This window comes from Malaclemys terrapin, chromosome 2, assembly GCF_027887155.1.
Source record: "Malaclemys terrapin pileata isolate rMalTer1 chromosome 2, rMalTer1.hap1, whole genome shotgun sequence".
NCBI lineage: Eukaryota > Metazoa > Chordata > Testudines > Emydidae > Malaclemys > Malaclemys terrapin.
Window position 1 is genome coordinate 171,151,059 of NC_071506.1, and position 20,208 is coordinate 171,171,266.

Below are 20,208 nucleotides of genomic sequence, written 5' to 3' on the forward strand. Positions count from 1 at the left end.
ATCTCAAAGACACAGTTCTCATCCAGTGAGAGGCGTAAGTGTTTTACCAACCACAGACAGGAATTCCCTGACTCACAACTGCAATGTAGTTATCTCTGGGGCAAAGCCTGTCAACGTTTTCCAGAATACAGGAACCCTACAGAACAGTCTGGAGTGGGAATGTCAGCTGACATCACAGAAGGAATTGTTTTTAGATAAACTTAACCAAACTGAAGTTTAAGTAAGACCTCAGAGTTAACACATCTATTTGTGTAAAAAAATGCCAAGGATTTCAGTGATCCCACTGGTCTGGTCTTCAGTGGCTTCTATCATACCCTATCCTACTTTGCTTACAAGTTTTGATGGGAGCACAGCTTAAAGTGATATGGATGTGGGCATTACTATTACGTAGCTATGTACCTGTGGCTCCCTGAAGCAGAAGAGTATGACTTTGACCTGCTACAGTTAAACCCATCCCAGATGAGATCCTAACATTCCTCTTCACAATGGAGCTTCATTGTTCTAACCCACCCCCCATATTTATCCTTTCCTCCTTAGACAGCCTTGGACACAGCTTTCACCCCCTGGCTAAGAGGGTGGCCAGCCATACACATGCCAAAACAACTCTTCTGGATGTGCAGATGAGAGGTACTTGTGTGATCACCTTTGTCTTTGTGTTATGTGTCTGAGTGTTAACATTCTGGGGAGCAAAAAGCTCTGGGGCTGCCTGGAAGCCCGGCTTTTCCACATTCCAGGGCACAGAGCTGCTATCAATCTATTCATGTCCCCCAGGTAGTATTTTATCCCAACTACAATATATTGTGCAATTACTGTCCTAGTCACACTGAATGTTTCCTTAAAGCACCCTACCGACCAGGCTTTATTTAATATGCTGTAACTGTGACACACTCTCTTTGCTGACAACCTGACACTAACCTTTGGTGCAGACTCCGTTAGCTTGGTGTTCCTACGGTCCCAACCTGCTCCGTCCAGGAAAAGGCCATATATGTAAACCCCACCAATGTCAGCAGGAGGAGGGCTGCTAATATCTTCTTTCATCATCCTGGTTACATCATTGTGTAAAATAACACTGTCGAGCGCCCAGCCTTTTGCTAAATTCATGCGTGTCGTTTCCTGCCGCATGGCAGTTAGGAATCCCTGTAGTAAAACAATGTTAAGCAGAGAGAGAAAAGAAAAGTCTGAGGTTTAGCCATGTCCCACTACTATTCCTTACTTGGTTATAACAGTGACTTAAAAGCATAAAGTGCTACACTACATAATGTCATCTGCTTATCAAATCAAGTGCAATAGTGAAAACCAAATGCTTTCATATATAATCACTGCGATATGCCCCATTATGTATTTGCTTTTTGGGCGTGGGTGCCAAAAAGCCTCCAGCAGTTAGACTTAATTTAACATATCAAACGTTACATGCATAAAGGAGCCCACTTAGCAGACATACTTTACAGCTACAGATACTTTGGACAGATGGAGAGAGATCTGAAAAATATGCCAGATTAATTTAATGTGGTTTGTGTCATTCCTGAACACAGGCAATTGCTTGGCCACAAATAATTTTAGTATTTCACTATATGCTCTACAGCTCTGCTTTTCCAAGAATAATATCATTAGTCATTTACACTGCAAAAGTACTTCTCATCCCACATGGATGCCAAAGCAGTTTACAAACTTAAATTGAAGTACAAAGGAAGTATGCACAGGAATCAAATCATCTCCCACTGAAATGCAGCCATCACTGGGGTGAAATGCAGTCACTGCTTAATGGCTCGTTGCAAAGCTATACTCAATTATTTTATTATATTTTATTCATTTGATGCTCATTTATACAGCACAGTAAACGGCACAGCATTTAGAAACACTATGAGATCCATTTCTGCCCCAAAGAGCTACAATCTAAGACAGACAAGAAGACTAAAACAAAGGTTCAGGGAAGTGAGAGATGGAGCCCGGGAAGAAGTAGGTTTTAAGGACAGATTTCAAGGAATAGAGAGAGTGAGGGTTTGGTGGACAGATGTGGGAGACATGCGGGGCGGTGAGTTATAAGTATGAAACAAAGGGTGAGGAATGCAAAGGGGGCAGTAAGGTTAGAGGGCTGGTGGTGTCAGTCAGGGAGAAGGAAATGAGACCATCATGGAATTGGAAGCAATGAAAGACCTTCACTCTGAGTACTGGAGACTGCTGTGTGAACAGGCCCATTACTATTATTCACTACTAGTAGCAGTAAGCCCAGGCTGTTGCACAGGTGTAATTTGTAAAGTTGTGTGCACAAAAAAGCCAAAAATGGCTGAGAAGCTAAAACCTGGATTGTAATAGATTGCAAATCCCGGTGATGACTGAACTTGGTGCTAGTCTGAAAAAATAAAAAGAATCCTCCACCATGCTTGGAGCTGTATCTGTGACAGGTTGGATCACAGAAACCCCCTCGGGAGCTGCCACCTGATGTGCCAAGACTACTTCTATCCCTGTTTTCCTTGCCAGCTCAGGACTCCAGCACCCTGTCTTGCTGAGCCAGACACTCCCGTCTGCTCCAACACAGACCCAGGGTCTGAATTACTTGCCCCAAAGCTGCAGGTTTACCTGAAAACAGCTCACAGAAGGGTGCTTGTCTTTAGCACTCAGATGCCCAACTCCCAATGGGGTCTAAACCCAAATAAATCCATTTTACCCTGTATACAGCTTATGCAGGGTAAACTCATAAATTGTTCACCCTCTATAACACAGATAGAGAGATATGCACAACTGTTTGCTCCCCCAGGTATTAACACATACTCTGAGTTAATTAATAAGTAAAAAGTGATTTTATTAAAAACAGAAAGTAGGATTTAAGTGGTTCCAAGTAGTAACAGACAGAACAAAGTAAGTCACCAAGCAAAATAAAATAAAATGCGCAAATCTATGTCTAATCGAACACTGAATACAGACAAGATCCTCACCAGTTCCAGAATGCTCCCCTTTACAGACTAATCTCCTTTTAGCCTGGGTCCAGCAATCACTCACACGCCTTTGTTCCAGTTTCTTCCAAGTATCCTGGGGGGGTGGAGAGGCTCTCTCTTTAGCCAGCTGAAGACCAAATGGAGGGGTCTCCCATGGGTTTAAATAGACTTTTTTTTGTGAGTAGGGACCCCCCCCCACTCCTATGCAAAGTCCAGCTCCAAGATGGAGTTCTGGAGTCACCTGGGCAAGTCACATGTCCATGCACGACTCATAGTCTTTACAGGCAGAAGCCATTGTCCACATGGTATCATGTATGTCTCCAGGAAGACTTTTATGTGGATTGGAGCATTCCAAGATGCATTGTTCCCCAAATGCTTCCTGATCGAGTACTTAATCTTATGAATTCCTTCCTAAAGAAGCTGACCAAATGCCTCACAAAGCTTACTTAGAAATCAAGCAAGCAAACATAACTTTGAACACACAAATGGTGCCTGCATACAACTAGGATGAACATAACCAGTAGATCATAACTTTTACATAGATATATTACATGGCATATGTAGCAAAACCCTATTCCAGTTATATCATACATACATTTATAAGCACCCCCCCCATAAAGCCTTATGGGATACACTGTCACATTATCTATCACTTCACACTCACTCAACAGACACTTTAGGCTTCAGAGTGATGTTTGGGGCAATTGTGTATACTGGCTGTGTTGTGTGGGAGGTATGTTGTGCTAGGAGAGTTCTGTGGATTTGTGCAAGTGGTAAATGGGGGTGCGTGTTGCGGTGATGGGCTACGCGTGTTGGGGGTTATTGTGTGTGCTGGCTGTGTTGTGTGCATGGTTGTGTTGATTTGTGGTTAGGGACTGTTATACTGGGAGATTTGTGTTGATTTGTGTGGGTGGTGAATTAGGTGTGTGTGCTGTGGTAAGGTGCTATGTGTGTTTGGGGTTATTGTGTGTGTGGGTTATGTTGTACTGTGAGAATTGTAGTGAATTGTATGTGTGGTGAATGAAGGGTATGTGCTGCTGTGAGGGGCTATGTGTGTTTGAGTAATTGTGTATGCTGGTTGTGCTGGTGTGTGGGTGATTGTGGTGATTTGTGTCTATAGGTGTTGTGCTGTGAGATTTGTGTTGTTTTGTGCGGGTGGCTCTTGGGCATATGGGGGGGGGCAGTTCTTGGGACAAGTAATCCATCATCTGTGCAGTCTCCCTCACACAACCAATGAAACTACTGCATGCAAATTAGCTGGAGAGTTAAGCGGGTGATTGGTTGAGTTACTGCTGATATCACAGTGATCTAGGATTCTTAGCAGGGCATAGATACATGCCTAAATGTAGCTGTACACTACACACATGTAATTTGTAAAGTCAGAATAGCTGAGAACTTAAAAACTGGACAGATCTAGACTGCAAAACCCAGTGATGATTGAACCTGGTGATATTCTGAACAAAAAGAGCTCTCAAGCACACTTGTAGTGCTTCCATCACTTCACACTGACTCACCAATATTTTAAGCTTCAGAATGACACACAGAGTGACAATCCCGAAATCTTACTATTTAGATTTGTATTGCAGTAGACCATGTTGAGCCCTTGGTTCAGAACTGCTTCCAAGGAAAAAAAGGCACCTGCTGAGTCATCAGCATCTTGGTTTAAACAGGTACAGAGCCCACCCAGCTCTGCTACTTTTGTGAGAACTGGTGGGATTAGAGCACACAGGATATGGCTGCCGGTGTTGTTTGTCACACGACTGGATTCCTTGTTCCTAGTGCCAGTCCCAAGTCCCAATAAAGTGGGAAGGTTGGGTGATGGCCTGACAAGCCATCCCCATAAAACATCTCTAGCTTCAGCATGTGGAAGAAATGGACATAAAACTTTGGCTACTTCACCAGCTTTGGCAGTTCCATCTGCTACTCATAACAGAACCAAGCTTCAGGATTCATCTAAATCAACTATGTGCAGAGGAGTCAGACCGAATGATGATGGTCCTTCAGTGAACCAAACATGGGGTGGAAGAGCCTGATAATAAAAAATGTATATCCACTTCTGCAGCAATGTCAGTGCCTGAGGATGGGATTATGGAATAAATGGTCATTAAGAGCTGTTGGAAAAACGACTCTCCTGACTGAAGAACTGGAAAGGCTGACTGTTGATATATGCAGTGTGCAGGAGTCATGGTGGGATTTGAGCACCAAGAGCACAACTGTGACTCAGAGTTCAGACCTTTTAATTGTTACATGCATGATGAGCATGCTGGTGTTGCTCTGGCTTTGTGCCTGAGGGTGCAACTGGCAATATGGACTTGGCACACTTCATCTCCATGCCTGATAGCCACCATTTTCAGTTTGAAGGTAGGATGTGTGGTAGTTATTACTGCATATGCTCCACATAATACTGAAAAATATGCCTTTTTTTTTTAACCATGTTAGACGACATTGAATCCGGTACATCACCCTGACTTCATACTGTCACCTTGAGAGATATGAACATGAGAACTGGCCATGACCGAACTGGATTTGAACAGGTACTGGGACCACACATCTTACCAGAAGGGAGATCAGATAATGATGTGCATCTATAAGAATGTGCTTCCACACACAGACTATTTTTAATGGCTACCTGGTTTCAGCAAAACAAGTGCCATAACTACACATTTTGATATCCATCAGGCAACAATGCAACTTTGAATCACAGTTTGAAATCCTTGACTAAAATCATCTGTGGATCTATGTGTATTTAGGATTGCTGATCTTGCTCCGGAATCTGAGCATCGACTCCTAATAGTTCCGTTTAAAAAAGTTCTTGAGATAACATCTATGGCATGGAAATACTTCAATGTTCATAAGCTTCACGAAGAAATGATCACTAATAGTTACCCAGTAGTGATTTCCAACAAATATTCTATATTAGATGATCAATTGTCTTCCACAGAGAAAGAATGGACTTTATTTTGGGATTCTATCACAGGAAAACAACTGGGACTAAGGAGAATGAACAAGCAATGTTGGATTAAGGATGACTATATCAAATTATGGGAGAGAAAAAGAGGTGTGATGCAAAAGGGATGCACTAGCAAGTCAGAGGTGATTCAGCGAAGAGATGAGGAAATGGATAATAGAGGAAAAGAAATGTCTTGAATGAGCAATCAAGAGGGCCTTCTGGAATGATCATAATCAATGATGAAATAATATGGCACAGTACATTGAGGAAGCCTCTGAAAGACATGACCAGAAATGTGTATTTGTCCTAAATGGAAGGCCATTCTTGTGGCTTCTGATAGTTAAGGAAAAAAATGGAGACTACTGCCAGGATGTTGATGCACAACTTAAGCACTCGCATGATCATTTTTGTGAATTAATGAACAGATCCTCACCAAGCTGTAAACTACAGCTTAATCCAAAAATGAATCCAGCAGAAAACAGATTGGTGACATTAGAGGAAGTGATACTTGTGGTTAAACGGTTATGACATGATAAAGCATCTGGTCTTGACAATATTTTACCATAACTGCTAAAGAGTGGAGGCCTGGATTTTGTTCACTGGCTTCACAAAGTTGTCTTAAAAGTTTAAGAAATGAGTCATATTCCATAAGATTGGGAAAAGGATTGCATCATCCCTTTTTTCAAACAAAGAAGAGTAATCAGCTTGCTCAAATTATAGGGGAATATTGCTCCTGCCAGTCAGGAAGGTGTTGACGATCATATTACTGAACCAACTGAAATACTGTCTCAACCCAAAAATGAGACAAAACCAGTGTGGTTTCCACTCCATTGATCGGCAATCCATGGTAGATATGCTCTTTTGAAAATTATTGAAAAACAACGAAAGGAAGCTAACATCACATTTATAGACTTTGCAGCTCCTTTGTACTCAGTGCATCAATAAGTACTGCAGATACTGCTACACCAGTATGGGATGCCTGAGGATTTAGTGTGCTAGTGCAGGAACTGTATCTGGGTACATTTAGCTGTGGGAGGGTCAAGGTTGCATTACAGACTGGTTTTCGGTAGAATCAGGAATATGTAGAATTGCGTTCTCTCATGTAGGTTATTTAATGTTCTAATAGACTATCTGATGACAAAACTGACTGAGGCCAAAGTAGGAGGTGTGAAATTTAAAGATTCATCTTTAGAAGATCTCAAATATGTGGCTAATATTGCTTTACCTGAAGAGACTACTGACCAACCATAGCTAATGCTAGAAGAGCTGCAAAAAACTGTAGAATCTATAGGATTTAAGATCAATGGCGATAAAACCAAATGCACACCTCTTATAAACAAACAAAAAAACGATCTGCTAACACTGCATGTTGATGGCAGTGACACTGACTGGGTGAATAGTTTCTCTGCCTGGGTAGCTGTTTGACCACAGGAGGAACTATATCCAGAGAAGTCACACACATTGGATCAGTCTTCCATCATGGCATTTCAGCATCATCAAAGGCCTCTGGCTGTGTGACAACTAAGATACAAGTGTTTGACATGGTAGTCATGACAACTCTGTTATATGGAGCAGAAACATGGCCATTAAAAACAGCTGAGGAGAGGAAGCTAAACAGTTTTCAGTGTCAATAGTTATGGTGTATTCTTAATATTCATTGGTTTGATATTGTCACAACAAGGAGATACTTAGATGAGCCTGGCAAGTCACAATCGTGCATTAGTGGAGAACAAGATGACTGCAATGGTGGGTTTATGTCTGCAGTGCACAAGAAGTTATGCTTTTATCGAAGGTTTATAGAACTGAGATCAAAGGAAGTAGAACACAAGGCTGGACATGAACAAGGTTGGAAGATACAATTTTGAGGGATTCAAGAAATCTAAATCCTCCCATACAGACTCTTGCTGAAGGAAGAAGACTTGCAAGGAACTAGTCAAGGTGGAAGTCCATCTTACATGCTACCATGACCACATCATAGCCATATGAATCTGCTGCTGGTGCGTTTCGTAAGTGCGTATTACACCTCAAGTTAAGAGAGCTTAGATACATAAAATAATGCAAACACACTGTCTCAGTTATCTACATTGCTACCTTCCTACTATCATTCTAGAAAGCCCAGCACAGGAGCATTTTAAAGAGGTTTTGTATTAACAAATATCATTAAAATTGAGTTTGAAGTAGTTGGGATCCCTATTATATAGCTAAGGGAGTTAGTGAGTAATGGCCAAATTGTGTCATCAGATACGCCCATTAGCTCAAAGCAGAACCTATGTGACGAGAATCTGTTTTCCCTCTCAGTCTGTAGAAATGATATCAGTACCAATATTTCAAAGTAGAAACATGTAAAACTAAAAGCCAAGTATCCTTATTCGGAAGGCTGAAGAGAGGTACCAGATCCCAGATAAACTAAGAAAAGAAAGCACAGAGAAGAGTTTAAAGTACAGAGGGCAGGGTGAGGAAAGTGGTTCAAATGCTTGGCCAAACAAGGAAATAGTGATAATAATAAATAAAACACTACTAATAACAACAGCATGGGGAGGAGGTGACCAGACCTCTGTGGAGAAAGAAGTGGTTCGGGACTATTTAGAAAAGCTGGATGAGCACAAATCCATGGGGCCGGATGTGCTGCATCTAAGGGTACTCAAGGAGTTGGCGGATGTGATTGCAGAGCCATTAGCCATTATCTTTGAAAACTCATGGCGATCGGGGGAGATCCCGGATGACTGGAAAAAGGCTAATTGTAGTGCCCATCGTTAAAAAAGGGAAGGAGGAAGATCTGGGGAACTACAGACCAGTCAGCCTCACCTAAGTCCCTGGAAAAATCATGGAGCAAGTCCTCAAGGAATCAATTCTGAAGCACTTACAGGAGAGGAAAGTGATCAGGAACAGTCAGCATGGATTCACCAAGGGCAAGTCATGCCTGACTAACTTAATTGCCTTTTATGAGGAGATAACTGGCTCTGTGGATGAGGGGAAAGCAGTGGATGCGTTATTCCTTGACTTTAGCAAAGCTTTTGATACAGTCTCCCACAGTATTCTTGCCAGCAAGTTAAAAAAGTATGGTCTGGATGAATGGACTATAAGGTGGATAGAAAGCTGGCTAGATCGTCGGGCTCAATGGGTAGTGATCAATGGCTCCATGTCTAGTTGGCAACCGGTATCAAGCAGAGTGCCCCAAGGGTCAGTCCTGGGGCCGGTTTTGTTCAATATCTTCATTAATGATCTGGAGGATGGCATGGACTGCACTCTCAGCAACTTTGCAGATGACACTAAACTGGGAGTAGTGGTAGATATGCTGGAGGGTAGGGATAGGATACAGAGGGACCTAGACAAATTGGAGGATTGGGCCAAAAGAAACCTGATGAGGTTGAACAAGGACAAGTGCAGAGTCCTGCACTTAGGACGGAAAAATCCCATGCACTGCTACAGATTAGGGACTGAATGGCTAAGCAGCAGTTCTGCAGAAAAGGACCTAGGGGATACAGTGGACAAGAAGCTGGATATGAATCGACAGTGTGCCCTTGTTGCCAAGAAGGCTAACAGCATTTTGGGCTGTATAAGTTGGGTCATTGCCAGCAGATCGAGGGATGTGATCATTCCCCTCTATTTGACATTGGTGAGGCCTCATCTGGAGTAGTGTGTCCAGTTTTGGACCTCACACTACAAGAAGGATGTGGAAAAATTGGAAAGAGTCCAGCGGAGAGCAACAAAAATGATTAGGGGGCTGGAACACATGATTTATGAGCAGAAGAGAAGAATGAGGAGGGATTTGATAGCTGCTTTCAACTACCTGAAAGGGGGTTCTAAAGAGGATGGATCTAGACTGTTCTCAGTGGTAGCAGATGACAGAACAAGGAGCAATGGTCTCAAGTTGCAGTGGGGGAGGTTTAGGTTGGATATTAGGAAAAACTTTTTCATTAGGAGGGTGGTGAAGCACTGGAATGGGTTACCTAGGGAGGTGGTGGAATCTCCTTCCTTAGAGATTTGTAAGGTCAGGTTTGACAAAGCCCTGGCTGGGATGATTTAGTTGGGGGTTGGTCCTGCTTTGAGCAGGGGGTTGGACTAGATGACCTCCTGATGTCCCTTCCAACCCTGATAATCTATGATTCTATGATAAGAAGGGAAGGATAGCTGTCCATTAGGAGCAAGCCTGAGACAGAAGGCAGAGATCAGCTATTATCACAAAGATGGCAGGACCCATTCATTGTGTATAGTGGGATTCATAACACTCATCAGCACACTGGAAAGAATCCTAGTCAATGCAAGAGATGGGCTGATACTGAAAGGGCTGGCTGCCCAACGATTCTACCATTACTGAGGGTGAATCAAGAATGAACAGGACGTAAATCAGTGTAATAGGAGTATGGGTTCAGTTCTCCTACCATTTCTCTCTCCCTTGTGACAACTGACTATCGCGTGGTGTTTTGTTTCAGTTTCTAATGGTCTATGCCATTTTCATTCAGATTTTGAAGTAGGGCAAGATATTTAATCCCACTCACCAGCATGCCCTTCAGCATATTCACTAGAGGCTACTGACATGAACAGGAGCTTTATTTTCTTTCCCTTCGAAGAACTAATACAATCTAACTTTGACTCTTTGGATGTGGAGGACCAAGACAACTGGGTGATGTGCTGTGGTAGACTGAAGTCAATTATGCTTATTGTTAAAATAAACATGTTTTCCTCTTCACCTCACCCAGCTAATGTTGGAGGCCTCCCTTTATGGTTTATTTCATATTTCTCAGCTATGCTTGCAAAACAGACCCATAATTGTGTTACAGTGGAAATAAGTGTGCATTGGAGAATGGGGCACTGTGCCTTACAGAAGAACCCTTTCCTACCTTGCCTGGAACACTACACCCCTGCTGCAGCAGAAAGCAGTGCTTGCGGTTTGGATTTTTTTTTTTTTTATCACTCACATTAAAACTTCTTTTTTGAAACAAAAACAAAAATGAAGCCACCATACTAGCTTGTAGTGAAAGTGCAGTAGAGCAAGGGTATCATTTGCTGGCTGTAGCCTGGAGGTGCAAAGATGCATGAAAGATGCTAACATTTTTTAAACCACATATTAATCACATTTTGTCTCACTTCTAAAAAAGATTTAGTGCTAGATTAATTCTTGGGGTGGGTGATAGTCCAGGTCAGGTCTCATTTTACTCAAACTGGTTTGCTTGGCCAAGTATAGACAGACATGAAAGGAACAGGGTTTCTTTCACATATGGGCCTGTTCCTCCTCTCACACCAGTATAAATCAGGAGAATTTCCCATGAAGTTACTGAAGTTGCCCTAGTTTAGAATCAGCGTAAGTCAGAACAGAATCGGGCTCTCTATTTTTAATGCAAGAGCAGATTTATCTTCTTTTCTTGTGTTAACCATTACCATCATCAATAGACTGATGCAAAGAGAAGACAGCAATCTATACAGAGGGGGATAAGACAGACTTCTGAGATATACAAGTGAGAGGCGTTCTTGACTATTTATAAGTTAGTATTAATAAGTCAGTTTTGCAAGTAAAATTAATTCTTTATCCCTCTGAGCCCATTTTTGTACATGGGAATTCATTTTCTAAATCTCTGATCCATGTAATAGTGATTTTAAAAAAATCATAACTATATTATCAATTATAATCATTTTAAATAAAATATAACACAATATCTCACCAAATGGGAACTCAACCGCAGTCTGGGCAATACAAAAATAACATTCTGACTCTTACGTTCGTAACTGCTAACACAAATGAACATTAAAGTCATGTAAACATACAATATTCAGGGATTCTTCTGTACACTTTACAGGTTTAGAGAGTTTTACAAATGTGTGTTATGTAGTGTTAAATTTGCACATTTCTGTCAGCTCTTCCTGAGTTGTTGTGGTCTATTAAGCCTCAGGTTGTTTGGAGACATTTTATTCTGATTACTTGGCTTCTTTTTGAGGTGTCCAGATGTCCAGAGCCAACAAGTAGGATGCCCATTTTAGCCTGGCAGAATTGCAAACCTGTCACTAGGCCAAGGCATGAACAAAGCCAACTAACATGGCCAGAGTAAAAACTATGTCTGTTCTGGGGTATCTTAAGTGCAAAATCTAGCAGCACTAAGTGAAGAAAATGTCAGGAAACAGTATGAATATTGAGATGTCTAACCATACTCCAGATAAGTACTAGCCCTTACACAGCACTTCACATTACTAAAATAGTGTATCAACACTAACTTACTGATCCTCACAGCACCCCTGGTGAGGCAGGTAAGACAGCAACTGATCTGACAGCATAATAGCAATTCAGGGATATTTTAAAGTGCCTGTAATGGAGTCTGAGTCTTGTGGACAAAATCAAATGTTAAACTATAATAGCTTCTTTGAATCCAACAGATGCTGTCATAGTTTACCATGGGTCTCCTATATCCTTGGATTCTGATGTCTGTAGGACAGGACACTGGAGCTATAAAATTGTGAAGGTGGACTATTTACTCTCCAAAATAGCCAGTCCAGATAGGCACCTGAATATCCTCCACCCTCAGCCCAGGAGAATATTTGCCACACCCATCTCCATCAATAATTTTTCTCTCTGGGCAACTTCATCAGCTAACATTTACATTGCTAACATCCATTGGAATTAATAAAAATACATCTTTAAAATAACTCTCGGTTCCACAAAATTGGCCATGCACTCACCTGAGACATCTCAGAATCCATCATTTCCAGATGTCAACAGTTCCCAGAAATATCTGCTGCATCATGAAACTTTCATCTGTGTGCACAGCCATACAAAGCAGCCACATGATGAAGCTGTGAAGTCTTCATTCCTTTCTTCCACCATCAGCCCTTCTCTTGGTTGCCTTTCTTTTTGTTATGCCTGACCTATTTTAGACTATGCAGTGTGGGGACTGTGTTCTGTATCTCTCTGCAAATTGCCTAGCACAATTTTAGGTGCTGTATACAGAATAACTCCACATTATAGAACTGGCCCACAAGGGCTCAGAGGCAAGTCCCATTTTACCCATAAATGGCATTTTTTCAAACTTTCTTTTTTAAATGTAATTATTTCATACTCTAGGGAGCTTTAAATAAATGAATGACAAACAAATGACTCTTATTACAGGGCAAGGGAAGGGAAGAAAAAAAGAAAAAGGGAGTAAGGAATTGAAATGTGCAGAAACTCATTGAGCCTATTTATATACATTCTATTATTATTATAATAACTCGATGGTGCTGCTTCCTGTTATTTCAGTAACAATATTTTGGTCTAATAAACATCTCATCCTTAAGGTTTGGAGCTTATTTAACTCAGGACACAATTATGACTGAGTTAGCTGGAAGTTTCCTCAAGTTATCATTTAGTTATTATAGCATAGGATTTAAAATACCACATTTAGGCTAACTTGGTAACCTTACCTGCGGATTAAAGAATCCTGTCATCCAGAATTGATTTGGTCGGCCATCCAGCAGCCAGCTGCTAAATTGTTGGTTTCTTTCAAGCAGCTCAGTAAACCAAAACCCTAAAGTAGCAGATTCCCAGGAAATCTTGAACCAAAGCTTTGGAATTCTAGCATCATACATGTTATCCAAAGCATCTCGCAAGTCTTCCGACATAATAATGGTTCCTGAATTATAAGTAAAACATGTACAGAATGAACTTCTCCCCAGCTTCCAAAGGCAATTAAAACTTCTACACAATATTCTAAATGCAAAAGGATCTCTCTTGTTCAGCCTTAATTATACAACTGTTCAAACGAAGTCTTATCAGTTTGCAATTAATTGCAACAAACGTATAAGTCTCAGTCCATGGCTAATAATGAATAAAGGACATTTCTTATCATATTATGTGGAGAAATAAAGAGATTTTTTTCAAACAACTTTTTTTTCCAATTTATATTTATTGTATTGACACAGTGCTTGTAAATGTGATGAATTGTTTCAATATAAGAATATTTTAATGGTCTCCCTTCACACTATCAGAGAGAGATGTATACTGTATATGCCATCTATATTCTAATCATGTATTGATAGAGAATATATTCATTGCAATTATTTTGTTAGAGATGATGAGTCCATACATTTTCATTACTAAGAGCTCCCAATAGTGAAATAGTAAAGTAATGACAGAGATACAGTCAAATGTTTTCTTTTTGGCAGTGGTGGTCCACACACATATGCTACATATAGTACAGTGGTTTCCATTAAAAAAGGTTGGCATTTACTGCTTGTAAAATAATTAGCCTCACTGTGACATCCACAGTATTCTGTAAACCAGAGGTTCTCGGCCTCTGGTCTGTGGAGCACTTGCTGCTGGTCTACAGCGAGCTGGCTGTAGTCCATATTTTGAGCTCATAAATTGTATTAAAAGATACCTATAATAAATTAAATATAGCAACAAGCCCAATGTATCCCAGTTCCGATTAGAACCCCTAGGTATTACCGCAATAAAAGTAACAATTATATTTTGATATAAACAACTGCTGTAGTTGCCACAGGGATTGAATGTTATTGCAGATAGAATGAGGTGGCTCATGGAATTGTACATGGGAGGGAAAGGGAGGTGATCTGTGTGACTATGAATGGGAGGGTGGGTGATCCAGCAGACTACCTCTGTGTTCTGGTGAGGTCCACACTATGGACACCTCTTTCCTACACTATTCTCTGGTTCACTGGGATAAAATTTGACAAACCTGGGGTGAGAGAAAGGAGTGATGTGTCAAGGAACCAAACTTCAGTCCATAGTTTAGGTGGACTCCTGATTCCTTGCTGACAGCTCTCACATAGCAGCATCCATGAGTAAGGCTATGTTTATGTCACGGAGGCCATGGAAGTCATGGAATCTGTGACTTCCAGGGACCTCTGTGACATTCTCTGCTTCAGCCCCAGGAGTTGCAGTACTCTGGAGCTGGCAACCAGTGGGGCCCTGGCAGGGTTCCAGTGACAGCAGCAACAGGGGCTCCAGCGACAGGTGACAGACTCCTGAGGGGGCCCTCCTCAGGGTTCCAGTGATGGGTGACAGCCTTGCACGGGGGGAGATGGATGCTTCGGGCAAGGGGCTGGGAGTGTCCCATTTTCTCTTTGGGAAATATGGTCACCCTGCAGCTTCCAGCTCCCACGGGCAGAGGGGGAACCCCACAGATCCCAGCCACCACGATGGTGGGGGGAAATCATGGAGCCGCAGCAGCAAAAGTCACAGACAGGTCACGCTAAGAGTAAAGCTTGTCTGTGCAGGAGACAGAGGCAAGTCCAAGACTGTAGAACGAACTCCTCCAGGAACCACCCCAAGAATATCATAAACGTCACCACCTTCTGCTCCACATTCAAGGGGCATTTCTTCAACTTGGCCTTCTCTAACATAAACACAGCAAAAACAACAAGGAGTCCTTGTGGCACCTTAGGGCTAGTCTACACTGGCAATGCTAAAGTGCTGCCGCGGCAGCGCTTTAATGTGCCTTGTGTGGTCACCTCCACAAGGGGCGTAACTATCAGCTGGGGCACTGTCTACACTGGTGCTTTACAGCACTGAAACTTGCTGCGTTCAGGGGGGAGTTTTTTCACACCCCTGAGTGAGAAAGTTGCAGTGCTGTAAATTGCCAGTGTAGATGAGCCCTGAGTTTCTCTCCCTCGTTCACACACAGGCACAAGCTCAGCCCCTCTCCCTTAACGTCCCTCCACGGATGCAGGCATGCACACCCACCCTCCCTCGTGCCCCCGCAGTGATCTGCTCTCTGCTGCTGGGTGCTCCCAGCAGACATGCCCAGACTGCCGTGGAAGGGGCGTGTGTTCCCCACAGATTTTTTGCTCCCCTATTTTTCTGCGAGGAAGCCAAGAAATCTGCGGAATGTACGACTTCTGCACCCCCCGAGGGCGCAGAATTCCTCCAGGAGCAGAGGGCAGTATAGGAGCCAGCTATGCCATCTCTATACCCATCAGGGACTTCCCTATGCTGCAGCCTCATAATTAGGGGGACACAACCGGACTCTGCTCCCTGTGCACCATCTGAGAGACACCAGGGAGTCTCCCACTACAACTGGGAACACTGTTCCACATTTCCCTCTGTGATGACTCATGATTGTTGCTGAAAATAATAAACCTGATTTTTGTTACGAACTTGAAGCAAACTTAACAAAAGAGCTGTAGAGGCTGAGAAGACGTGCTCAGTGCCCTGGTCTTGGCTACATCTCTGCATTACTATGCTGAGTGAGTGGGTGTGAGCTTTGGCAGCAGGGATATGGTGCTTGAGTTGCAGCACCAGGGCAGACTGAATGCCATCTGTGGGCGTTGCTATGCATTCCTGCAGCTCAGATGCTTTGATAAAAATAAAATAGTGGGGAGAAATTGGATTAATTACCAACTGAGAGAGAGAGAGAGATACATCTATTCCAGAAAACAGGAACACTCAAATAACAAGGACTGGAAAGCAGACACAGGGTATGTTGAGTGAATAATGCAGCACCATACATTTCTACTATTTCACTAATGGAAAACAGGAGGCAGCCCGCTGTAAAGGGGCTGACTGAACATTTCATGAACTTAACATGACTGGCTGTAATGTTCTATGAACTTCACTTGCCCGCTGTTTACAACAGTTATTTTTGGATTTTATGTGGTCGGGTCCCCTTTCATGGGTACAATGAAGCCCATTTTAAGATGACAGATTAAATGTCAGATCATTTAAAGGCTCTGAAGTGTCTTTTTTGATATTTCTAAAATAATTTGTACTGTAATCATACTGCACGTAGATTAGAGCTTTTAAAACAGGTTTCTACCTGAGTTGCCCTGCCTCTGGCTATGCCTGCACAATTAAGTAGGGGTGTGATTTTCCTGCTGGCATATACATACTTGTGCTAGCTCTTATCGAGCTAGGGCAAGTAGAAATAGCTGTGTGGCTGTGGTCACACTAGCAACAGCAGCAGAGGCATAGCTGAGCTATGCCAAGCACATATACACACAGCACCCCTAGCTCATAGTGTAGATGTAGCCTCTTTTGGCCTGGCCAAATTCTTCCAACTACTGTACAGAGAAAGAGGCAAAGTAAAACTCCTGTAGGTGTTCAATTCAATACGGAACGAGACTTCCGTTTTTGTGGCTAATTAAAGTAATTACGTCAAGGGGCTGCACAGCTACATCCTAGCACATTTATCCTATTCTGTGGCTCTGTTTTTAGTGACTCACCATGTAACAGAATGAAAGCTTTGTTCGGTTTATATTATCTGAGGGCTTGGCAGAGTTCAATTTTTTCCCCATATTTTGATGGATAATGTATGTTTATTTTTTCCTAATTTTATTAATTTAAATCTTTACAGTTGCATGAAATTATGGGATTTAAGCATTTCTTTAGTTTTTAATCTATTTAAATTTTCACAATTATGAGAAATGATGGGACAGTCAGCCAATAATTATTTAACAATGGTAGACAATGAGATTCAGAAAGTTAAAGCTTTATAACTGTTAAAATACCAATTCTCAATATCATGTCAAAATTTATAAAATAAATGTCCTTAAATCAAACTCTAATAAGTTAAGAAGCATTTTTCTTGCTTTGCCTAGCTGTAAATTTGGATTATTATAGATGGAAATAGTTTTTAATTGGTTTGTGTGTGTCCAGTGAAATTGATGTTCATTTACAGATAAAAAATTTATCCTTCCAAGCCTAATTATGTGTATACAGTAGCCCCTTGTTACTACTTGGGCTCACACCTATCTCTATAATGAGCTGGATCTGAACATCCTGAAATATGGGAAGGTTCGGATTTGAACCACAGTTTTGAACTTCTTCATTTGGAAGAATATGCCTCCCGCTAGAGAGGTGAAGATCCAGATGTGCAGCTTGAATTAGCAGTTGGGTTCTTAAGCTTTGGTTTCAGCAAGAACTTGAGTTTCTGAGCCTGATTCTCTTTTCATGTGCATAAGTGTAAATCAGGAATAAGTCAACTGAAACAAGGGAGTTAGACAAGGATAAAACCCATGTGAATGAAAGGAGAATCAAGCTTCTAGTTCCTATATTCTGATATTGCTCATAAATAGTTGGCATGGTTACAGGGCAAGCTGTGCTTTAAGAGTCCCTTTAGTCTCTCTGACATGCACCCCTCAAGCAGCAGATTTTGCTACCTTCACCCCATCTGGGTGGAACCACACATTCCTACCATTCTTAGTCTACACTGGGGGGGGGGGGGGTCGATTTAAGATACGCAAATTCAACTACGCGAATAGCGTAGCTGAATTCAACGTGTCCTATTCGACTTACCCCGCTGTGAGGACAGCGGCAAATCGACCACCGCGGCTCCCCCGTCAACGGCGCTTACTCCTCCTCACGAGATGGGAGTACGCGCGTCGATTTGGGGATCGATTTATCCGTCTAGATGAGATGCAATAAATCGATCCCCGAGAGATCAATTTCTACCCGCCGATCCAGGTGGGTAGTGTAGACTAGCCCTTCAACTGTGTCTCTGAGCTGCAGCCCCTCTGTTTACCACTATATTAACCCAACAGGCCCCAATGAGTTCTACTCCGGTAAGACCTTTGCTCCAGGAGCCTGTGACAGTGGCTGGTTAGAGGGACTGACAAACAGCTGCTTCAAAAAAAAGCTTTATTTATTCATTCACCCAAAGGTACATAGGATGCAGAGCAAAGAATAAAAACAATAAAGGCCTATACTCATATTTACCTTTACCTAACTCTTAATCTTTCCTTGCAAGCTTGTAAGTTCTATTCAGCCCACTTATCTCCATTTCTAGGCTGGAAGAAGCAGACTTCCCTCCTGTAGCATGTTCTCCATGTCTTTTTGCATCCCTGTCAGTGTTCACTCACACTCCCTGGGTGGCTCCTGGCAACACACCCAACTCTCTTCCTTTTCTAGGCCTGAGGTCCTTTAATGGTTTAGGACCCACTTTGATCCTGAGCTTGCGCATGGGAAGAATAAACCTTACCAGACAGGTTGGAGCCAGGGAGGGGCACTCCCCAGTTCATAGCTTCCCCCTAGTTCCCTCAAGGACTGTTGATATTCTCACAGACTGTACCTTTTCTTTGCCATTGTTTTGTTTCCTGTTTGTTTCCCCCCTGATAGCCTCCTTTGAATTAAGACCTTGCAGTCAGGCAGGCTACCACCAACCAGGTAAACCGAGATGCATATATTTGTAAAAAATAGCAGACCTAACTCCCTCATTCTCCACAATAGCTATTTACTATATTCAATAAGACTGCTGTCATTTTTTAAAAATAATCGCACATGATTTAGCCTTGCAATTTGTCTTGAAAATTTATCAGCACAGGCACCAAATCTACATGTCCACACATTATCATGATGTTAGATGATATAAAATTAATATTTTATTTGTGCGCACATGCATACGCGCGCGCGCGCACACACACACACACACAGCCTTGTCCCACACCAGGTCAGTAGAACATTACAAAACTGCTCTGCAGCATATTTTAAAGTCTTCGCTGTTTCCTGTAGTTTATCCTAAATCTACACAATTTGCTTCTGAACACTCTTAGATATTCAGCATCAAGCCAAGTGTGTATATAAGATTTAGTAATATGTCCAAAAGTATCTTTTATCTTTTAAAAAGATAATCAGAGGAACCAGCCTTCCTCAGGGTGAGAAAAATAATAGAAATTGGGAATTATTGGGCCAAAATGTTTTTGAGTTATGAGGTGGCAAAACACATTAGCTCTTTTTTTCTAGAAATCTCAAAACATGAATTTTCCGATTGCCACATTTTATGAATGCTTTATTGAATGTCCCCAAACATCCCCAAATAAAATTCTCCTCTGGAAGAGGAATACCCTGATGACTCCTTATGTGGCTCCCATACAGCCATTGTGGGAATCAATGGGGAGAGAACAAAGGACTCTTCAGTCCAAATGCACAAGCCCCATCATATGAGCTAAACAAAAATGTCATTATCTTTAGCAGCACTAGAGTTCTTTTCATCTTTGCAGGCAGCCATCAGAAGCCAATAGGATCCTAGCCCGCAGGACTAGAACATAAGAACGGCCATACTGGCTCAGACCAAAGGTCCATCTAGCCAGTATCCTGTCTATCGACAGTGGCCAATGCCAGGTGCCCCAGAGGGAGTGGACCAACAGGCAATGATCAAGTGATCTCTCTCCTGCCATCCATCTCCATCCTCTGACACACAGAGGCTAGGGACACCATTCCTTACCCATCCTGGCTAATAGCCATTAATGGACTTAACCACCATGAATGTATCCAGTTCTCTTTTAAATGCTGTTATAGTCCTAGCCTTCACAACCTCCTCAGGTAAGGAGTTCCACAAGTTGACTGTGCACTGTGTGAAGAACTTCCTTGTATTTGTTTTAAACCTGCTGCCTATTAATTTCATT

The 20,208-nt window shown here is 42.1% G+C and overlaps 1 protein-coding gene across 1 annotated transcript in view; it reads right to left on the reverse strand.

Moving 5' to 3' along the window:
* Positions 1-20,208, reverse strand: part of LOC128831797 (dynein axonemal heavy chain 5-like) — a 279,614-nt gene that overhangs the window by 2,348 nt on the left and 257,058 nt on the right. The window contains exons 75-76 of the mRNA XM_054018564.1: positions 13,273-13,481; positions 916-1,137 (exon numbers count right to left, since the gene is read on the reverse strand). Of these exons, the coding sequence (XP_053874539.1) occupies positions 916-1,137; positions 13,273-13,481 (431 nt within the window). The remainder of the gene's footprint in view (positions 1-915; positions 1,138-13,272; positions 13,482-20,208) is intronic.